Genomic DNA, 16,132 nt, shown 5'->3' with positions numbered 1-16,132 from the left:
GTACTGGCTATGGACTGATGTGTAGAAAGGGAATATGACTTCACTGTAGGTGGGAGTGACACAGCTCTAAAGATTAAAAATATTATGGAAAGTCAAACCGTGAGCCTAGAATCATAACACACACACAGGCAGTTATTGTAAGGCGCGTTTTTATTTAGAGCTCATGGTCCTCAGGGTGGTACAGCTCACTCATCAGGCGGTAGATGTAGGAGGGAGCGTTTCCCCCGATGTTGGAGATGAACAGTGTGATGAGTTCTGGGGGAACGTAATCAAATACAGGGCAGTGAGCATTCACCTTCGACAGGATCTCGCCTGAGGGCAAAACACACACAGTGACCTCATGGATTAAAGCAAAAAAAATTATTTGACTGATAACTTTATCAATTAATCAATATAGAAAAAAGTTTGGATCTTCACTTACATTAAAATTATAATTTGACCTTACTTTGTGTTGAATACGACTTCAAAAACAATTCAAGAGAAATATTGTGGCCAACATGAGTGTTAAGTTCCCTAAAAGATCGCGTGAAGTTGGCTGCGTTCATTCTCATTTTCCTCCATCATTTCATAGGCCAGAAACAGATGTTTCGACGTAATTTAACTTCGTAGGCTATGATTATTATTTAACCGTAGTCTTCTAGACATTTTGGCTGTTTGGGGTATTGAACGCTGGTGTATGATTTTCAGGGAATAAAGTTTAGCGCATTGCGCTCGCAGCCTCCAACTCCTCAAACGTCCTTTAAATTGCGATATAACGTAGGCTATAAGGCACGGTTCTAACATACCTTACACACTGGCCTGACGAAAATAATAATTGTTGGGGTGTCTGCTGATTTGTTAGCTATAAATTTAGGTCTAATTTTTTTTTAACATGCTCCATTTCTATATGTCCAGGTTTGATTGAACTAAGTCATTTTGGCAAGATTTAATTTAATACAAAACCGAAATGGTCAGACACAAGCACGCCAAGCACATGGGAATGTATTTTGCCAATTTTGACAGCGCATGTTTTTTTAATGCCGCACCGTAGACAGCGAACGTTTAAACATGATCAAACATAGGAAATGAACGACACAAAGCAAAACAAAAAAGTTAAATAAACCCTGCTGATAGTTGGTGTTGCAACACATCAGTGTTCTAACCCAATCTCTACCCAACCACCCGTCATTTTAATTCTCCTCGGATCAGCACCGACCTCACATTTGGCCTTGGGAGAGTTCAGTTGACGGAAATCCGACATGTAACAAATAATCCTGCCAAGTTTCATGAAATTCCCAAAGTGCAAGTTTGTTAGTAATCAAGAGCATAACTCTGAAAATTTGCCCAAATTAAATGAAATTTCAATCTGCATATACATACATGTCAACCTATACGGATTCTTTAAAAAAAAACTTCAATATTTATTTAGAGCTATAATCAATTCTCATGATGATAAAAAAGAGCGCATAACATTTACAAACGTACTGTAAAGAGTCTTATGAAATCGCGCGTTATCTTGTGGTAGCGAGACTTCGTTCCACTTTTGATCATGCGCCCACCGCATTGCGAGAATCCCGCCAACCGTGAAGTCATAGACATATAAACATAGACGCCGCTTTCTGCGTAGAATCATACGTCATCCTCGCCGCCATATTGGATGTGGCAAAGTGGAGATTTTTCAGCCGTCTCTGGTATAGCGTCTAGACAGTAGCCGAGAATAAAGATGCCTCATTCATGTGCTGCGTTTAACTGTACCAACGGGATTACCTTTCAGGTCAAAAAAAAAAAAAAAGTGTGCGTTTCTGGTTACGTAGATTTCAAAACTAGGGTCGGTAGGCAGGCTTTTTTTTTTTTTTCAATATGGCTGCCATAACCTATATTTAGACAGGAATAATTTCACAAAATATAATGAATTTCTTTGCAGGTCACCCGAGTTACCACCTTCTGATGCAGCATGAGACACCTTTTAACATGAATTTTTCTGTAAATATAACAGCTCAATACACCATGAGAGAGAGAGAGCAGCCCCACCCCTCTCTGCTCCCTGAGTGGAGCTCGTCGCCTTGGTAACGGTGCAGGGAAAAGACACAATATAACAAGCAAAGAGCGCTTTTTCTCAGAGTTCCCTCTCCTCGAACAACACTGATTTACACGGAAACGGAAGGAGCTTTTCACATTGAGTGCTACAAGGCTCCCATGAACACATTAATGTAATTTTTTTTGTCCCTAGTGTAAAAAATGTGGACACTAGAGTGAGTTAAAAACAAGTGACTTTTCTGATTTTGCAGTAAAAGCGCTGCCACGTTTATAATGTGAGTCTATGGGAGAGCGCAGCTGTCCTCTCCTTACTTTCAGGCTTCTCATTCAAAAACTGTAAATCCTATCGCTCAGGGAGACACTTGTCTTGATTCACACAATGTGTGACTACAACCTTTGAGAAAGTTGTGTGTGTAGAGTGAAAATTGTGGCTGAGAAAACAGTTTAAATGAGAAAGTTAGAGCTTTTTTTTTCAAGCTGCCTCCACTCTAAACTCCTGAGCGCCACTGGTGTGTAACGCAATAGACCCCCATTATAAAGCCTGAATTTCTCCAGATGTCCTCATGGTGTTTGATCTGTGACTGATCAGAAAGTATAGAACCTAGCAAAAAAGTTGAATGCCGGATCCACACAGGAGAAGTTTGTCTCCGTTTTAAAGTTTGAATCATGTCTCTAGGTGAAAGACAAAATAAGCGTCATCTCTGCTTCTGTTCCCTCCGACGGCCCCGACGCACACACCACATGCCGGGGCCGCGGATGAGTTACTCTCCCTTGATCAACGAAGTCGGCGGGGAATTTGTGGTTATTATCGGTACAAACAGCGCGAATCACAGTTTGACATTATTGTCAGTCCGTTAGATGAACATTTAATTTTATTAAAATCGAAAATTAATATTTAGAGCCTGTGGGCTACAAAAATAATAGTCATTAAAGTAGCCGGCTGGACTTAATTGTGTAGTCGGCTGTATGGCCGGCAGCCGGCGCTTGTGGAAAGCCCTGATTTTCCCAGTGAGTGACAAAAACTTCTGGTTCACGCGGTTGGGTTATATGTAAAAGTTGCGACTGGGAAAAAAACGAAAAAAAAAAAGTTAGGGTCGGTTGGGTAACCAGAAAAACACACTTTTTTTTTTGGCCTCACAGGCGAGACTGGAAAAATACTTTTCACTGTATTTGGTCATTATAACGTAATTTTACGAACAGATTTTCCTGACTTTGTGGCTAATATGAAGTCTCGCGCATAATAGTCGCTAAGTGAAACCTGTCTCCAAACAACGAAGTATTTCCTTCGTAACTACGCTGATAACACTGTGTTTTTGTCGAACATTGGAGCTTTGTATTCATTCTGAAGGTTTGTTATTAATATTGAATAAAAAGTAACTGGGAGGATATATCATTGTTAATTATCATTCGGATTTTGGAGGTTGGTTATACAGGTTTGATTGACCAAAGGTTGACGTGTATGCATATAACCGTCATATAACAAAGCCTTCTGCCAAGTTTGGTGAAATTTCTCCACAAATTATGAGAGGAGTTGATTTCAGAACGTGAGCACCCTTCAGACAGATGGACGGAAATCGCCACGACATCATCCCCTTTCGGCCAGCGGGGGATAAAACAAATTTAAAGGTCAGAGATTTTTGCCGAAGCACTGAATCTACACCTTCGATGGTTTTGTTTTAAAAGCTCATACCTTCAGTGAAGGGCAGGACCTCATGTGGAGAGACGAACTTGTGGAACGTGTCCTCTTCATTCGGAAACTGAGGAGACGGAAAACATATAAACGTGTGCGTGTGTGTGAGAGAGAGAGAGATGTTATTTTGTCACGCCACCGCTGTCATGGTTACCTGAGGTGAGAGTTTGAACATGGCCGCGCACACGATGAGCGGAGTGGAGTGGTGTTTAGCGGCAAGCGCGAGTGTGTGTGTGCCGTTCACTGCTCGCAGTCCTCCGTTAGCCAGAACCGTCTGTGTGCCGATGATCACCTGACGCACGTTAAAATAAAGTATATTACACACAAAGTTCTTCCGGTTGGTTTGATTTTAGAAGAAATTAAAGAAAAATATTAAGTGGAGAAGACACAAAATAAAATTTCCATCTCTCTCACCTTGTTGACTCGGGACATGACGGCGAAAATAGCAGCGTCTGGAATGACGGTGGTCTCGATGCCGTCTCTTGACAGACTGGTCGCCATTTCATGACCCTGAGAACGCGCACACACACTTCAGCACGCAGTACTACGCTCCACCTGCAGGGGATTGTGGGTAATGTTACCTGACAGAATGGAGCACACTCGGCAACGATGACGTGAAACTTGCGTTTGCGAGCTGCGTCCTTCAGAAAAGCCTTGACGGTGCGCGAGCGTCCGATCGTCATGATCACCTCATTAGAGTGAATGTGCTCCAGAGCCTGCATCGCAATGTTATCAGTAGTGCCCTCTACACACACGAGAAAAAAAAAAAAAAGGACAGATTTATATAATTTCATTTTAAATGTAAAGAATCGTCTATATAAAGAATATTTTTTTATCGTGTGCGTACCGAGCTCAGTCAGCAGCTCGTTGATGGCCTCGATGACGTTTGCTTTCAGGGAGCTGAAGTGAGTTCTGAAGTTTTCTTCACTCGAACCGCCAGACGTCAGCAGCTTGTGCAGGGACTCCTGCTGATCGGCTTCTTCACTGCTGCCGCGGGACCTACACGCACACGATAGTCCACTTGCATGTGATGTCACAGCCGATACAGACGCCATCTTGTCGGTCCAACGCCATATTTCCGCCATCGCAATTTACAGACACTGACTTTCGTTGTTTTTCGCCCAAATCTGCAAATATTACCGTGCCACAATGCCGGAGAGCTGTATGGTATATAAATGCCACGACAGGAGAGGTCAGAAATCGGGAAGAAAGTTTCATAGGCTGCCACGGGACCCTGACAGGCGTGCAAAATGGATTGCTGCTATCAGGTATACCATATATACAGTAATAGTGATAGACTACTGATACTTGATCTACAACCCCGATTCCAAAAAAGTTGGGACAAGGCCATGTTTCCCACTGTGAGACATCCCCTTTTCTCTTTACAACAGTCTGTAAACGTCTGGGGACTGAGGAGACAAGTTGCTCAAGTTTAGGGAGAGGAATGTTAACCCATTCTTGTCTAATGTAGGATTCTAGTTGGTCTTTTTTGTCGTATCTTCCGTTTTATGATGCGCCAAATATTTTCAGTTCAGTACCCGGACCCTTCTTCTATGCAGCCATGATGCTGTAATTGATGCAGTATGTGGTTTGGCATTGTCATGTTGGAAAATGCAAGGTCTTCCCTGAAAGAGACGTCGTCTGGATGGGAGCATATGTTGCTCTAGAACCTGGATATACCTTTCAGCATTGATGGTGTCTTTCCAGATGTGCAAGCTGCCCATGCCACACGCACTAATGCAACCCCATACCATCAGAGATGCAGGCTTCTGAACTGAGCGCTGATAACAACTCGGGTCGTCCTTCTCCTCTTTAGTCCGAATGACACGGCGTCCCTGATTTCCATAAAGAACTTCACATTTTGATTCGTCTGACCACAGAACAGTTTTCCACTTTGCCACAGTCCATTTTAAATGAGCCTTGGCCCAGAGAAGACGTCTGCGCTTCTGGATCGTGTTTAGATACGGCTTCTTCTTTGAACTATAGAGTTTTAGCTGGCAACGGCGGATGGCACGGTGAATTGTGTTCACAGATAATGTTCTCTGGAAATATTCCTGAGCCCATTTTGTGATTTCCAATACAGAAGCATGCCTGTATGTGATGCAGTGCCGTCTAAGGGCCCGAAGATCACGGGCACCCAGTATGGTTTTCCGGCCTTGACCCTTACGCACAGAGATTCTTCCAGATTCTCTGAATCTTTTGATGATATTATGCACTGTAGATGATGATATGTTCAAACTCTTTGCAATTTTACACTGTCGAACTCCTTTCTGATATTGCTCCACTATTTGTCGGCGCAGAATTAGGGGGATTGGTGATCCTCTTCCCATCTTTACTTCTGAGAGCCGCTGCCACTCCAAGATGCTCTTTTTATACCCAGTCATGTTAATGACCTATTGCCAATTGACCTAATGAGTTGCAATTTGGTCCTCCAGCTGTTCCTTTTTTGTACCTTTAACTTTTCCAGCCTCTTATTGCCCCTGTCCCAACTTTTTTGAGATGTGTTGCTGTCGTGGAATTTCAAAATGTCTCACTTTCGACATTTGATATGTTGTCTATGTTCTATTGTGAATACAATATCAGTTTTTGAGATTTGTAAATTATTACATTCCGTTTTTATTTACAATTTGTCCCAACTTTTTTGGAATTGGGGTTGTAACTGATAATATAAAATATTCAACCATAATCGGCTGGTCAGTGCTATACTAGATACTACTGATATATCTAGTATCAGTACTAGTACGCAATACTTAAGTGACTTACCCGTCCAATGAGGATTGTTATTTTCTTGTTTACAAGATGCCACATCTGAGGGCGGCTGACAAATCCTGAATTTCTGTAAAGATTTACACCACTGAACAGCGAGGGAAAGTTAATGAGGTAATTATACACGTCTGGGTATTCCACCTCTGGCAGTTCAATATCCACTGACACGGTCGTGAAAACTCCGTAGGTCGTTTATTTTAGACATATATCTAGTTATCTGTTCATTAGAAAAATGAGCCGTGTAGTCCGTTGGTTGAAATTGATCCATTCTGTACACGAGTGCAGCAGTATTCAGCTGTGTTTTTTACCGACAAAATGGCGGCTGTGTACTTTCCGGTCACGTGACTGCAAGATCTCCATACCCGAGAGGTTAACGTTACACTGGATAAACAGAGCAGTGTGTAAGCAGGATGGCAGCGTAAAACTAAACACCATGTCTCAGCTGATTTAGGGTAAAACACACCGTGGATGTTGTTAAAGTGTGTGCGTACCTGGCGTATTCCTCTCGGATGATCTTCAGCACTCGGCGGATCATGTTCCCGACGGTGGTCTCTGAGGGCTGAGCTGCAGTCATTCTCCTGCCCTCCTTACGGATGATCTCCATCAGGTCACCTACACACACACACACAGATTTACTCCAGAGGGAAATGAAAACTCCACGGGGCTCGAACCCGGACCTTCTTGCTGTGAGGCGACAGCGCTAACCACTACACCACCGTGCCGCCCCACAGGAAGTTATATTACTGTATTGTTTGTATTAATATGAAACAGTTAATAAGCCACATTATTTTATATTGTGTCTTGAGTGAAAACTTTAATGGCTTTGTGGCCCCTCGAAACATTGTTCAATCTTAACCAAATTTCGCACAATAACTTCTTTTAGGCAATGTAAAAAAAAATTTGGGGGACCACCCTAGTGTGTGTGTGTTCAGTGCTTCAGATGGGTTTCACTGTGCTTGAAGTCAGGGGCGGACTTACCATTAGGCAAACCAAGGCGGTTGCCTAGGGCCCCCAAAATTTGGGGGCCCCTAACAGTCAGCCTCATCACGGTAAACACCAAACAATATATATGTAATCTTAATTTGTCTCTGATATTAAGTAGTCAACGATTTACATGGAAAAACACACCAAAATAGCATCAGAATATCAACACCCTGGCTGTTTTACATTGGACTAGTCCATGATCTGACGACGTAGACAGGTGCGCGACGGGAATTCAAACCAAAGCAGAGGGAACTGTAAACAAGATGATGCGCAGTTATGACAGTGTTTGCGCCTGGGGCCGCCCATCCTAAGCGTGATGCAACACGGGGGGCTGTTGTGAACTTAGGGCCTCTGCATGCTCTTGTGACAAGGCTTTCGCAGATAGCTTTTCGCAGACAGTTGTAATTTATCGTTGAGCGGGGAGTAATAGGCGTGCATGATGTTATTCACTGCCACAACGCAAGGGGGTGCGAAATCGCTAGGAGTAGTTGGTGGGTGTGGTTAGTGGAGTGTTTATCCTCCTACCGCTCTTCGTGCTGCTCCATCTTCGCTCGTGTTTTTAAAAATGCCGGTCGTGAAAACAAACCAAACCGGGAAAGTAGGGAAGCGGAAGTGCGTGTACAGCGGATGTAGAGTGGACCAATCAGAGCCCTCGTCTGCGAGGCTTCTGCGGTGGTCACAATTTTTGGGAGGTGCGCGCAGAGCGTCTGCGAAGGTGGGGGGGGCTACGCAGACGCTATCTGCGGCGCAGTCTGCGAGGACTGGGTTGTCAGCATAAATTGGCCTTTAGTCTGGCAAGGCAAGCTATCTCCAGCTCTTCCAAGCTCCCGAAAAATCGGGAGCCAATCAACTCTGAGCATCTCCAACGCATTCAAAGCAGTGACGTAGTAGAACTGCGACCGGAAGCCATAGATTGTTTACACAATCTATGCCGGAAGCGCTTCATTCACATCACGAACATGGAGCAGCGGCAAGCCTTTAACACAGCGGTAGATGCTGTATTGAAAGCATTCAACGGGAAGTTCTCATTGAAAACGGAGCAAAGAGCAGCCCTGGAGGTATTTATCTTCTTCCTGTTACTCAAGCAGTTTCCGTCGCGTCACATACGTCAGAGGAAAGAGTGATGTGATTGGTTTAAGCTTCATCACAGCCTTTTCTGGCTTCGACCAGTAGCAAACTGAGGCATTTCAGGGAGGCGGGTCAACCACGCACTTTGGGAAACGGTTGGGCTTAATATATCTTTGCCAGACCCAGCGGTCTCAAAAGTAGCCGGTCACCGGCGGCAAATCGCCATCTGTGGCATGTTATTGTCAGTCGAGTCACAAAATTTAATATTAAATATTTGACAGCAAAAAAAGCTGTGAATGTAAATTACATCCACTATGTCATGTATGTCCGTTGCCGCGTCAACTTTGTTTACATCCTCGACATGAGTGCAGCCATTACCTGTGTTGCCAGATTGGGCGGTTTCCCGCCCAATTGGCATATTTTGGGCTGTAAAACGTCAGCAGTATCTGGCAACATATTTTTTTACTTAATACAAGAAATTAATGGATGCCAACATTTTTGCCAAAATGGTATTTTATTTTCCATTGTTTCGGCAGCTTCAGCATCATACTGTGAGATTCTGTTCAAATTGTTTTTTTTCTTCTATGAAGCCTGAGCCATTTATTTTATTAGTTTATAATTATTGTTTAATTTAGTCTTCAGGAGAGACTGCCTGCACACAGTACTAGTATTTTCTTCCATGAAAGCTGAGGCATTTATATTATATTTTAAGGTAACTTCATGTTGTGCTGTGAGGTTCTCTGCACTTTAACTTTTGAACCAACAGGTGCATTTGGATAAGTAAAGCCTATTTTTCTGCATTTTTGTAGTCCTGGTAATCTTTTATATTGGTAACGTTGTTTATAGGACCATTTCTCAGTGTCTTTGTTTTTTTAATCAATAGTTTTTCAGTAATAACTTAATATTTAACATATCACTCAATTTTTAAACAACCCCCCATGGCTTGCCCCCATAGTCTCCAAAATTTCTGTGGGAAACACTGGCGTGCGTAACAACGCTAATCAAGCTTAAGCTAGACGACCCGCCTCAAATACCCGTCCCGGGTAAATGTTACCCCAATTTTAGATGACCTGTTCCAAACCATCCCACCCCATGAAAAATTCATACTTGCGCGCATCTCTCTCTCCTCTAGTTGTGCTCATAAGTTTACATACCCTGGCAGAATTTTTGCTTTCTTGGCCTTTTTTCAGAGAATATGAATGATAACACAAAAACTTGTTTCCCCACTCAGGGTTAGTGGTTGGGTGAAGCCATTTATTGATAAACAACTGTGTTTTCTATTTTTAAATCATAATGACAACAAAAAACATCCAAAAGACCCTGATCAAAAGTTTACATACCCCAGTTCTTAATACCGTGTATTGCCCCCTCTAACATCAAGTCTTTTGTGGTAGTTGTGGATGAGGCTCTTTATTTTCTCAGATGGTAAAGCTGCCCATTCTTCTTGGCAAAAAGCCTCCAGTTCCTCTAAATTCCTGGGCTGTCTTGCATGAACTGTGCACTTGAGATCTCCCCAGAGTGGCTCAATGATATTGAGGTCAGGAGACTGAGATGGCCACTCCAGAACCTTCACTTTGTTCTGCTATAGCCAATGACGGGTCGACTTGGCCTTGTGTTTTGGATCGTTGTCATGTTGGAACGTCCAAGTACTGTACGTCCCATGCGCAGCTTCTGGGCTGACGAGTGCAAATTTGCCTCCAGTATTTGCTGATAACGTGCTGCATGCATCTTTCCTTCAACTTTGACCAAGTTTCCTGTGCCTTTGTAGCTCACACATCCCCAAAACGTCAGCGATCCACCTCCGTGCTTTACAGTAGGAATGGTGTTCCTTTCATCATAGGCCTTGTTGACACCTCTCCAAATGTAACGTTTATGGTTGTGGCCAAAAAGTTCAATTTTGGTCTCATCACTCCAAATTACCTTGTTCCAGAAGTTTTGAGGCTTGTCTCTGTGCTGTTTGGCGTAAATTTTTGTTGGTCTTCCTGACCGTGGTTTGGTTTTAACAGAGCCCCTGATTTTCCATTTGTTAATCACAGTTTGAACACTGCTGACTGGCATTATCAATTCCGTGGATATCTTTTTGTATCCCTTTCCTGTTTTATACAGTTCAACTACCTTTTCCCGTAGAGCCGCAGACAATTCTTTTGCTTTCCCCATGACTCAGAATCCAGAAACGTCTGGATGAAAGATGCGAGAGTCTGTCTGGATCCCAGAAACTCACTCAGCTTTTATGCGCACACACCGATTACAAGCAAACAGATCACAGGTGAGGATGTTACGGTACCTTTCGTAGCCATTCAAACCCATTTGTGTCAACTTCTGTGCATGTTATCAGGCCAAAATCACCAGGGTATGTGAACTTTTGATCAGGGTCATCTGGGTAGTTTCTGTTGTCATTATGATTTAAAAAGAGAAAACACAGTTGTTTGACAATAAATGGTTTCACCCAACCACTAAGCATGAGTGGAAAAGATGTTTTTGTGTTATCATTCATATTCTCTGAAAAATGGTCAAAGAATCATAGATTCTGCCAGGGTATGTAAACTTATGAGCACAACTGTATGTATATATTTACAACCCCGATTCCAAAAAAGTTGGGACAAAGTACAAATTGTAAATAAAAACGGAATGCAATAATTTACAAATCTCAAAAACTGATATTGTATTCACAGTAGAACATAGACAACATATCAAATGTCGAAAGTGAGACATTTTGAAATTTCATGACAGCAACACATCTCAAAAAAGTTGGGACAGGGGCAATAAGAGGCTGGAAAAGTTAAAGGTACAAAAAAGGAACAGCTGGAGGACCAAACTGCAACTCATTAGGTCAATTGGCAATAGGTCATTAACATGACTGGGTATAAAAAGAGCATCTTGGAGTGGCAGCGGCTCTCAGAAGTAAAGATGGGAAGAGGATCACCAATCCCCCTAATTCTGCGCCCACAAATAGTGGAGCAATATCAGAAAGGAGTTCGACAGTGTAAAATTGCAAAGAGTTTGAACATATCATCATCTACAGTGCATAATATCATCAAAAGATTCAGAGAATCTGGAAGAATCTCTGTGCGTAAGGGTCAAGGCCGGAAAACCATACTGGGTGCCCGTGATCTTCGGGCCCTTAGACGGCACTGCATCACATACAGGCATGCTTCTGTATTGGAAATCACAAAATGGGCTCAGGAATATTTCCAGAGAACATTATCTGTGAACACAATTCACCGTGCCATCCGCCGTCGCCAGCTAAAACTCTATAGTTCAAAGAAGAAGCCGTATCTAAACATGATCCAGAAGCGCAGACGTCTTCTCTGGGCCAAGGCTCATTTAAAATGGACTGTGGCAAAGTGGAAAACTGTTCTGTGGTCAGACGAATCAAAATGTGAAGTTCTTTATGGAAATCAGGGACGCCGTGTCATTCGGACTAAAGAGGAGAAGGACGACCCGAGTTGTTATCAGCGCTCAGTTCAGAAGCCTGCATCTCTGATGGTATGGGGTTGCATTAGTGCGTGTGGCACGGGCAGCTTACACATCTGGAAAGACACCATCAATGCTGAAAGGTATATCCAGGTTCTAGAGCAACATATGCTCCCATCCAGACGACGTCTCTTTCAGGGAAGACCTTGCATTTTCCAACATGACAATGCCAAACCACATACTGCATCAATTACAGCATCATGGCTGCGTAGAAGAAGGGTCCGGGTACTGAACTGAAAACATTTGGCGCATCATAAAACGGAAGATACGACAAAAAAGACCAACTAGAATCCTACATTAGACAAGAATGGGTTAACATTCCTCTCCCTAAACTTGAGCAACTTGTCTCCTCAGTCCCCAGACGTTTACAGACTGTTGTAAAGAGAAAAGGGGATGTCTCACAGTGGGAAACATGGCCTTGTCCCAACTTTTTTGGAATCGGGGTTGTATATATATCCGTGCACGCTTTGCGTGCATTATTACCATTTTGCACCCTGCTATTCTTCCAAACTTTGAAGCCCCTGCAGACCAATGCTCACAGAGCTTTTAAGTTGCATTAGACAGACTAACAGATATGTATCTGTGGAGTAAAAATAATAATTCGATTTCAGATATCCTTGTTTTATTAAAAAATGGAGACTGACTTAAAATTCTCTCTCTCTCTCTCTCTCTACTTCTGTTGTTTGCCTTGTCGCTCTCTCTCTCTCTTTCTGGCTTGATCTGAGCAATAAACACTGTCAGAATTTTGGCAAATGCTGTTTCACTGTGGAGCTTATTTGGGGAACATTGCTATCTTTTTTTCTGACTTTTGAGGGCCCCAAAATGGCCAGAACCGCCCTGCTTGCAGTGTGCATGTGATGAATAAAGGCTTCTTGTTGTTGTTGTTGTTGAACTCGAGTCACAGGCTGTAACTAATACCCACTGTGGGTTTGTGCTGCTGGAGGAAACTAATCACCAGCAGCCTGATGTGATGAAGCAGTCAGCCATTCTCACAGCCTGGAGGTTCTGCTGCTCTCACACCACAGCAGCTCACCCACTTACAGGCCATGCTTTACTTTCTGTCCATTTAACATCGCTTCCTGAGGGTCTGTGATAAACAGCTGTGTGTGTGTGTGTGGAGAGACCTGCGCTGCCCCAGCGGGCCTGGGCGGTGATCCTCCTCAGTAAAGCCGCGGTGTCTCTCGCTGTTTCCGCCGAGCCGCGCACTGATCCGGAGCCGCTGCCGCTGCGCTTCAGCTCGGCCAGGAAAGCCTCGATCCGCTCCGACAGGTCCGTCTCTTTATCCGCTCCCGGCATCCTCACTGCTCCCTCACACAAACACACACACACTGTCTAACCTGCCTCCGCTCACTTCCGGCCGGAAGAGGCCGGAAACTTCAAATTAAAAGTTCCGGATAATTCATATGAAAAGACTTCATTTTCCTCAACACGATCAGCCAGAGTTCCTGAGAATTATTAATAATAATAATAATAATAATAATCCTCAACTGTGGAAAAAGAAGAAAAGACACAAAGAAAAGCACCTGTGTACAGAAAAAGCGTGAAGCGAACCACTATAGCGACTCTCACTTCCGGTCTGGTTAAATACCTTCAATTAATCTTTAAAAATAAGAATTATCCTCGACATAACATCCATCAATAACAGCGTTATACACATATTTATTTATTTAACTGAATAATTCAATAAGTTTGGCTGAAAAAAAATATTTTTTTTAATGGACCGTTTCACGGATGCCGCCATTTTGGATTTGGCGCGGTGCACTCTGGGAACAAACAAAGCATCCCATGCGAACTTGTTTTACTCGAGATGCCTCGTTTCCTAATTCTGTCAAAAGAGATTACATATTAAAAGATTTTGAAACAGTAGAAATTAGAACTAAACATCTCTCCTTTCTAATTCCCTTCAAAGCGAAAGAAATACAGTTCAAACTTTTGAATAGAATTTACCCAACCAAAGAATTTCTTAAAGGGCCATTCCACCACTGGATGTATTCTTTGGCATAAAATACAATATATTTTATGACAACATGACTAGACAGAGAAATCTTTTAGCTTCAAAATGATATATCAAACATAATTTTTTGACAACGACAAGTATATTAACTTTGCGACCAAAGTCACCTACCCTTTTAATTTCCGCGCGGTACTGAAACATGATGTCTATCAGCAATGGCGGATAGAACGCGATTGTCAGCTTCGGAAAAGAAGCGAATAGCAAAGGAGACGGTCGATGGTGAATATCGGCACAGCAATCGACAAGTGGAAATCGCGTTCTATCCGCCATTGCTGATAATCTGTGCACAAGAAGGGGAACCTGCCGATGACATCACGTTTCAGTACCGCGCAGAAATTAAAAGGGTAGGTGACTTTGGTCGCAAAATTAAGTCGTTGTCAAAAAATGATGTTTGATATATCATTTTGAAGCTAAAATATTTCTCTGTCTAGTCATGTTGTCATAAAATATATTGTATTTTATGCCAAAAAATACATCCAATGGTGGAATGGCACTTTAAGCCCCCTAAAGCAGTCATTTGTTCAGACTCCATGTCATCCCTGGTATCCATACAAAGTGGTAATTCTTCATGCCGTCAGGACCTATTGAATGAAATGAATCACCTCTTATTTGTAATACGTCAACAGAGAATAGTCATCCAGCTTGTATGGGTTCCTGCCCACAGTGGAGTGAAGGGCAATGAAGAAGCAGACAAGCTGTCAAAAATGAAGAAGTCCAGCTGAATATTCCACTTAGTCGTACAGGAATCAAGGTATTAATCAAACATAAGGTAAATAAACTCTGGCAAGCAGATTGGGACAAGGAGAAGAAGGGAAGACATTTGTACAGCATACAAAAAGAAATATCAAGCAGCAAATCTAGTTACTCAGGAAGACAAGAAGACGTATGGTTCACACGTATGAGAATAGGCCACACTGGATTAAATAGCAGCATACATATTATTCATAAGCATCCCACTGGCATGTGTGAGTTTTGTGGAGTTAGAGAAGATGTGGAGCATGTATTATTAAGATGTGTAAAATACTCAAGAAGGTCTTAAGAGAATAGTTGAAGCAGCCAAAAAGGATTTCTCTTTAGAGACCCTACTGGGGGAGCCTAGATCACTAATGCAGTAACAACTTTTATTAAAGACACTAAGATAGCTGGTCGCATTTAATCTTATCGGGTTTTTTTTTTTTTTTAAATAATGTCCGCGTGATTACACCCCAGTCCAGTAGTTGGCGGTAATACACTATGTTTGTCAATTGCCATAAAACTTAACAGAAAAAGAAGAAGACCGTTTCACGGATGCCGCCATTTTGGATTTGGCGCGGTGCACTCTGGGAACAAACAAAGCATCCCGTGCGAACTTGTTTTACTCATAGAAGACGAGATGCCTCGTTTCCTAATTCTGTCAAAAGAGATTACATATTAAAAGATTTTGAAACAGTAGAAATTAAAAAAGATTAGAACTAAACATCTCTCCTTTCTAATTCCCTTCAAAGCGAAAGAAATACAGTTCAAAATTTTGAATAGAATTTACCCAACCAAAGAATTTCTTAAGAAGAAATTTAAATTTGAAACTGGTAAATGTGTGTTTTGTGAAACAGAGGAGGAGGATTTGGAACATCTTTTCTTTCTATGTAATTTAATACAAAGATTTTGGATTGATTCAGGCTTGGCTACAGTCTAGAGCAGGGGTGGGCAAACTTTTTGGCCCAGGGGCCACATTGACTTTTGAAATTTGCCAGGCGGGCCGGGCCAACACCAAATTCATACATATCGAACATAAACCGGAAAAGCTTTAGTGTTATTGTAAGGCCTTCACTGACAGAGACCCAAATGCAGATCAGATTGACATTTATTTTAGTTCTCAGTCAACAAAGGCAGAGCAGAAAAATGTTTGCAGTTCAATAGATCGGCACTGGATCCATCCAGAAAAGTAACACACACACACACGTGACAGTAAGAAAAGTAGCACACTTAATTCTTAAATTACATCTTTGAGCTGCCAGGATGAGTAGGATGCCAGTGTATTTGTATATTTGTATCATTTTATACATACAACTAAATTGCATATCATTAAATTGAACTAAATTACATATCAGTACATATCATTTTTGTACATTTCACTGAACTCG

General features: G+C 42.3%; 1 protein-coding gene across 1 annotated transcript; it reads right to left on the bottom strand.

The window, feature by feature from the left end:
• Positions 1-132: 132 nt before the first annotated feature.
• On the bottom strand, positions 133-13,369 carry eif2b2 (eukaryotic translation initiation factor 2B, subunit 2 beta). Its single transcript, XM_060913557.1, has 8 exons — positions 13,123-13,369; positions 6,964-7,084; positions 4,554-4,705; positions 4,288-4,451; positions 4,121-4,216; positions 3,861-3,998; positions 3,707-3,773; positions 133-312 (listed from the first exon to the last, which is right to left on the bottom strand). Exons 1-8 carry the CDS (start codon positions 13,292-13,294, stop codon positions 155-157), a joined length of 1,068 nt encoding a protein of 355 aa, XP_060769540.1. The 5' UTR covers positions 13,295-13,369; the 3' UTR covers positions 133-154.
• Positions 13,370-16,132: the final 2,763 nt, after the last annotated feature.

Source organism: Neoarius graeffei, chromosome 2 (assembly GCF_027579695.1).
Source record: "Neoarius graeffei isolate fNeoGra1 chromosome 2, fNeoGra1.pri, whole genome shotgun sequence".
In the NCBI taxonomy this organism is placed as follows: domain Eukaryota; kingdom Metazoa; phylum Chordata; class Actinopteri; order Siluriformes; family Ariidae; genus Neoarius; species Neoarius graeffei.
This window is presented reverse-complemented; position numbering and strand designations above follow the sequence as displayed.

Coding starts and splice junctions, on each gene's coding strand:
- eif2b2 (XM_060913557.1), bottom strand. CDS start 13,294: ATGCCGGGAGCGGATAAAGAGACGGACCTGTCGGAGCGGATCGAGGCT. Junction 3,999..4,120: donor TCATGTCCCGAGTCAACAAG/GTGAGAGAGATG, acceptor AACGTGCGTCAG/GTGATCATCGGCACACAGAC. Junction 3,774..3,860: donor TGTTCAAACTCTCACCTCAG/GTAACCATGACA, acceptor CCGTCTCCTCAG/TTTCCGAATGAAGAGGACAC.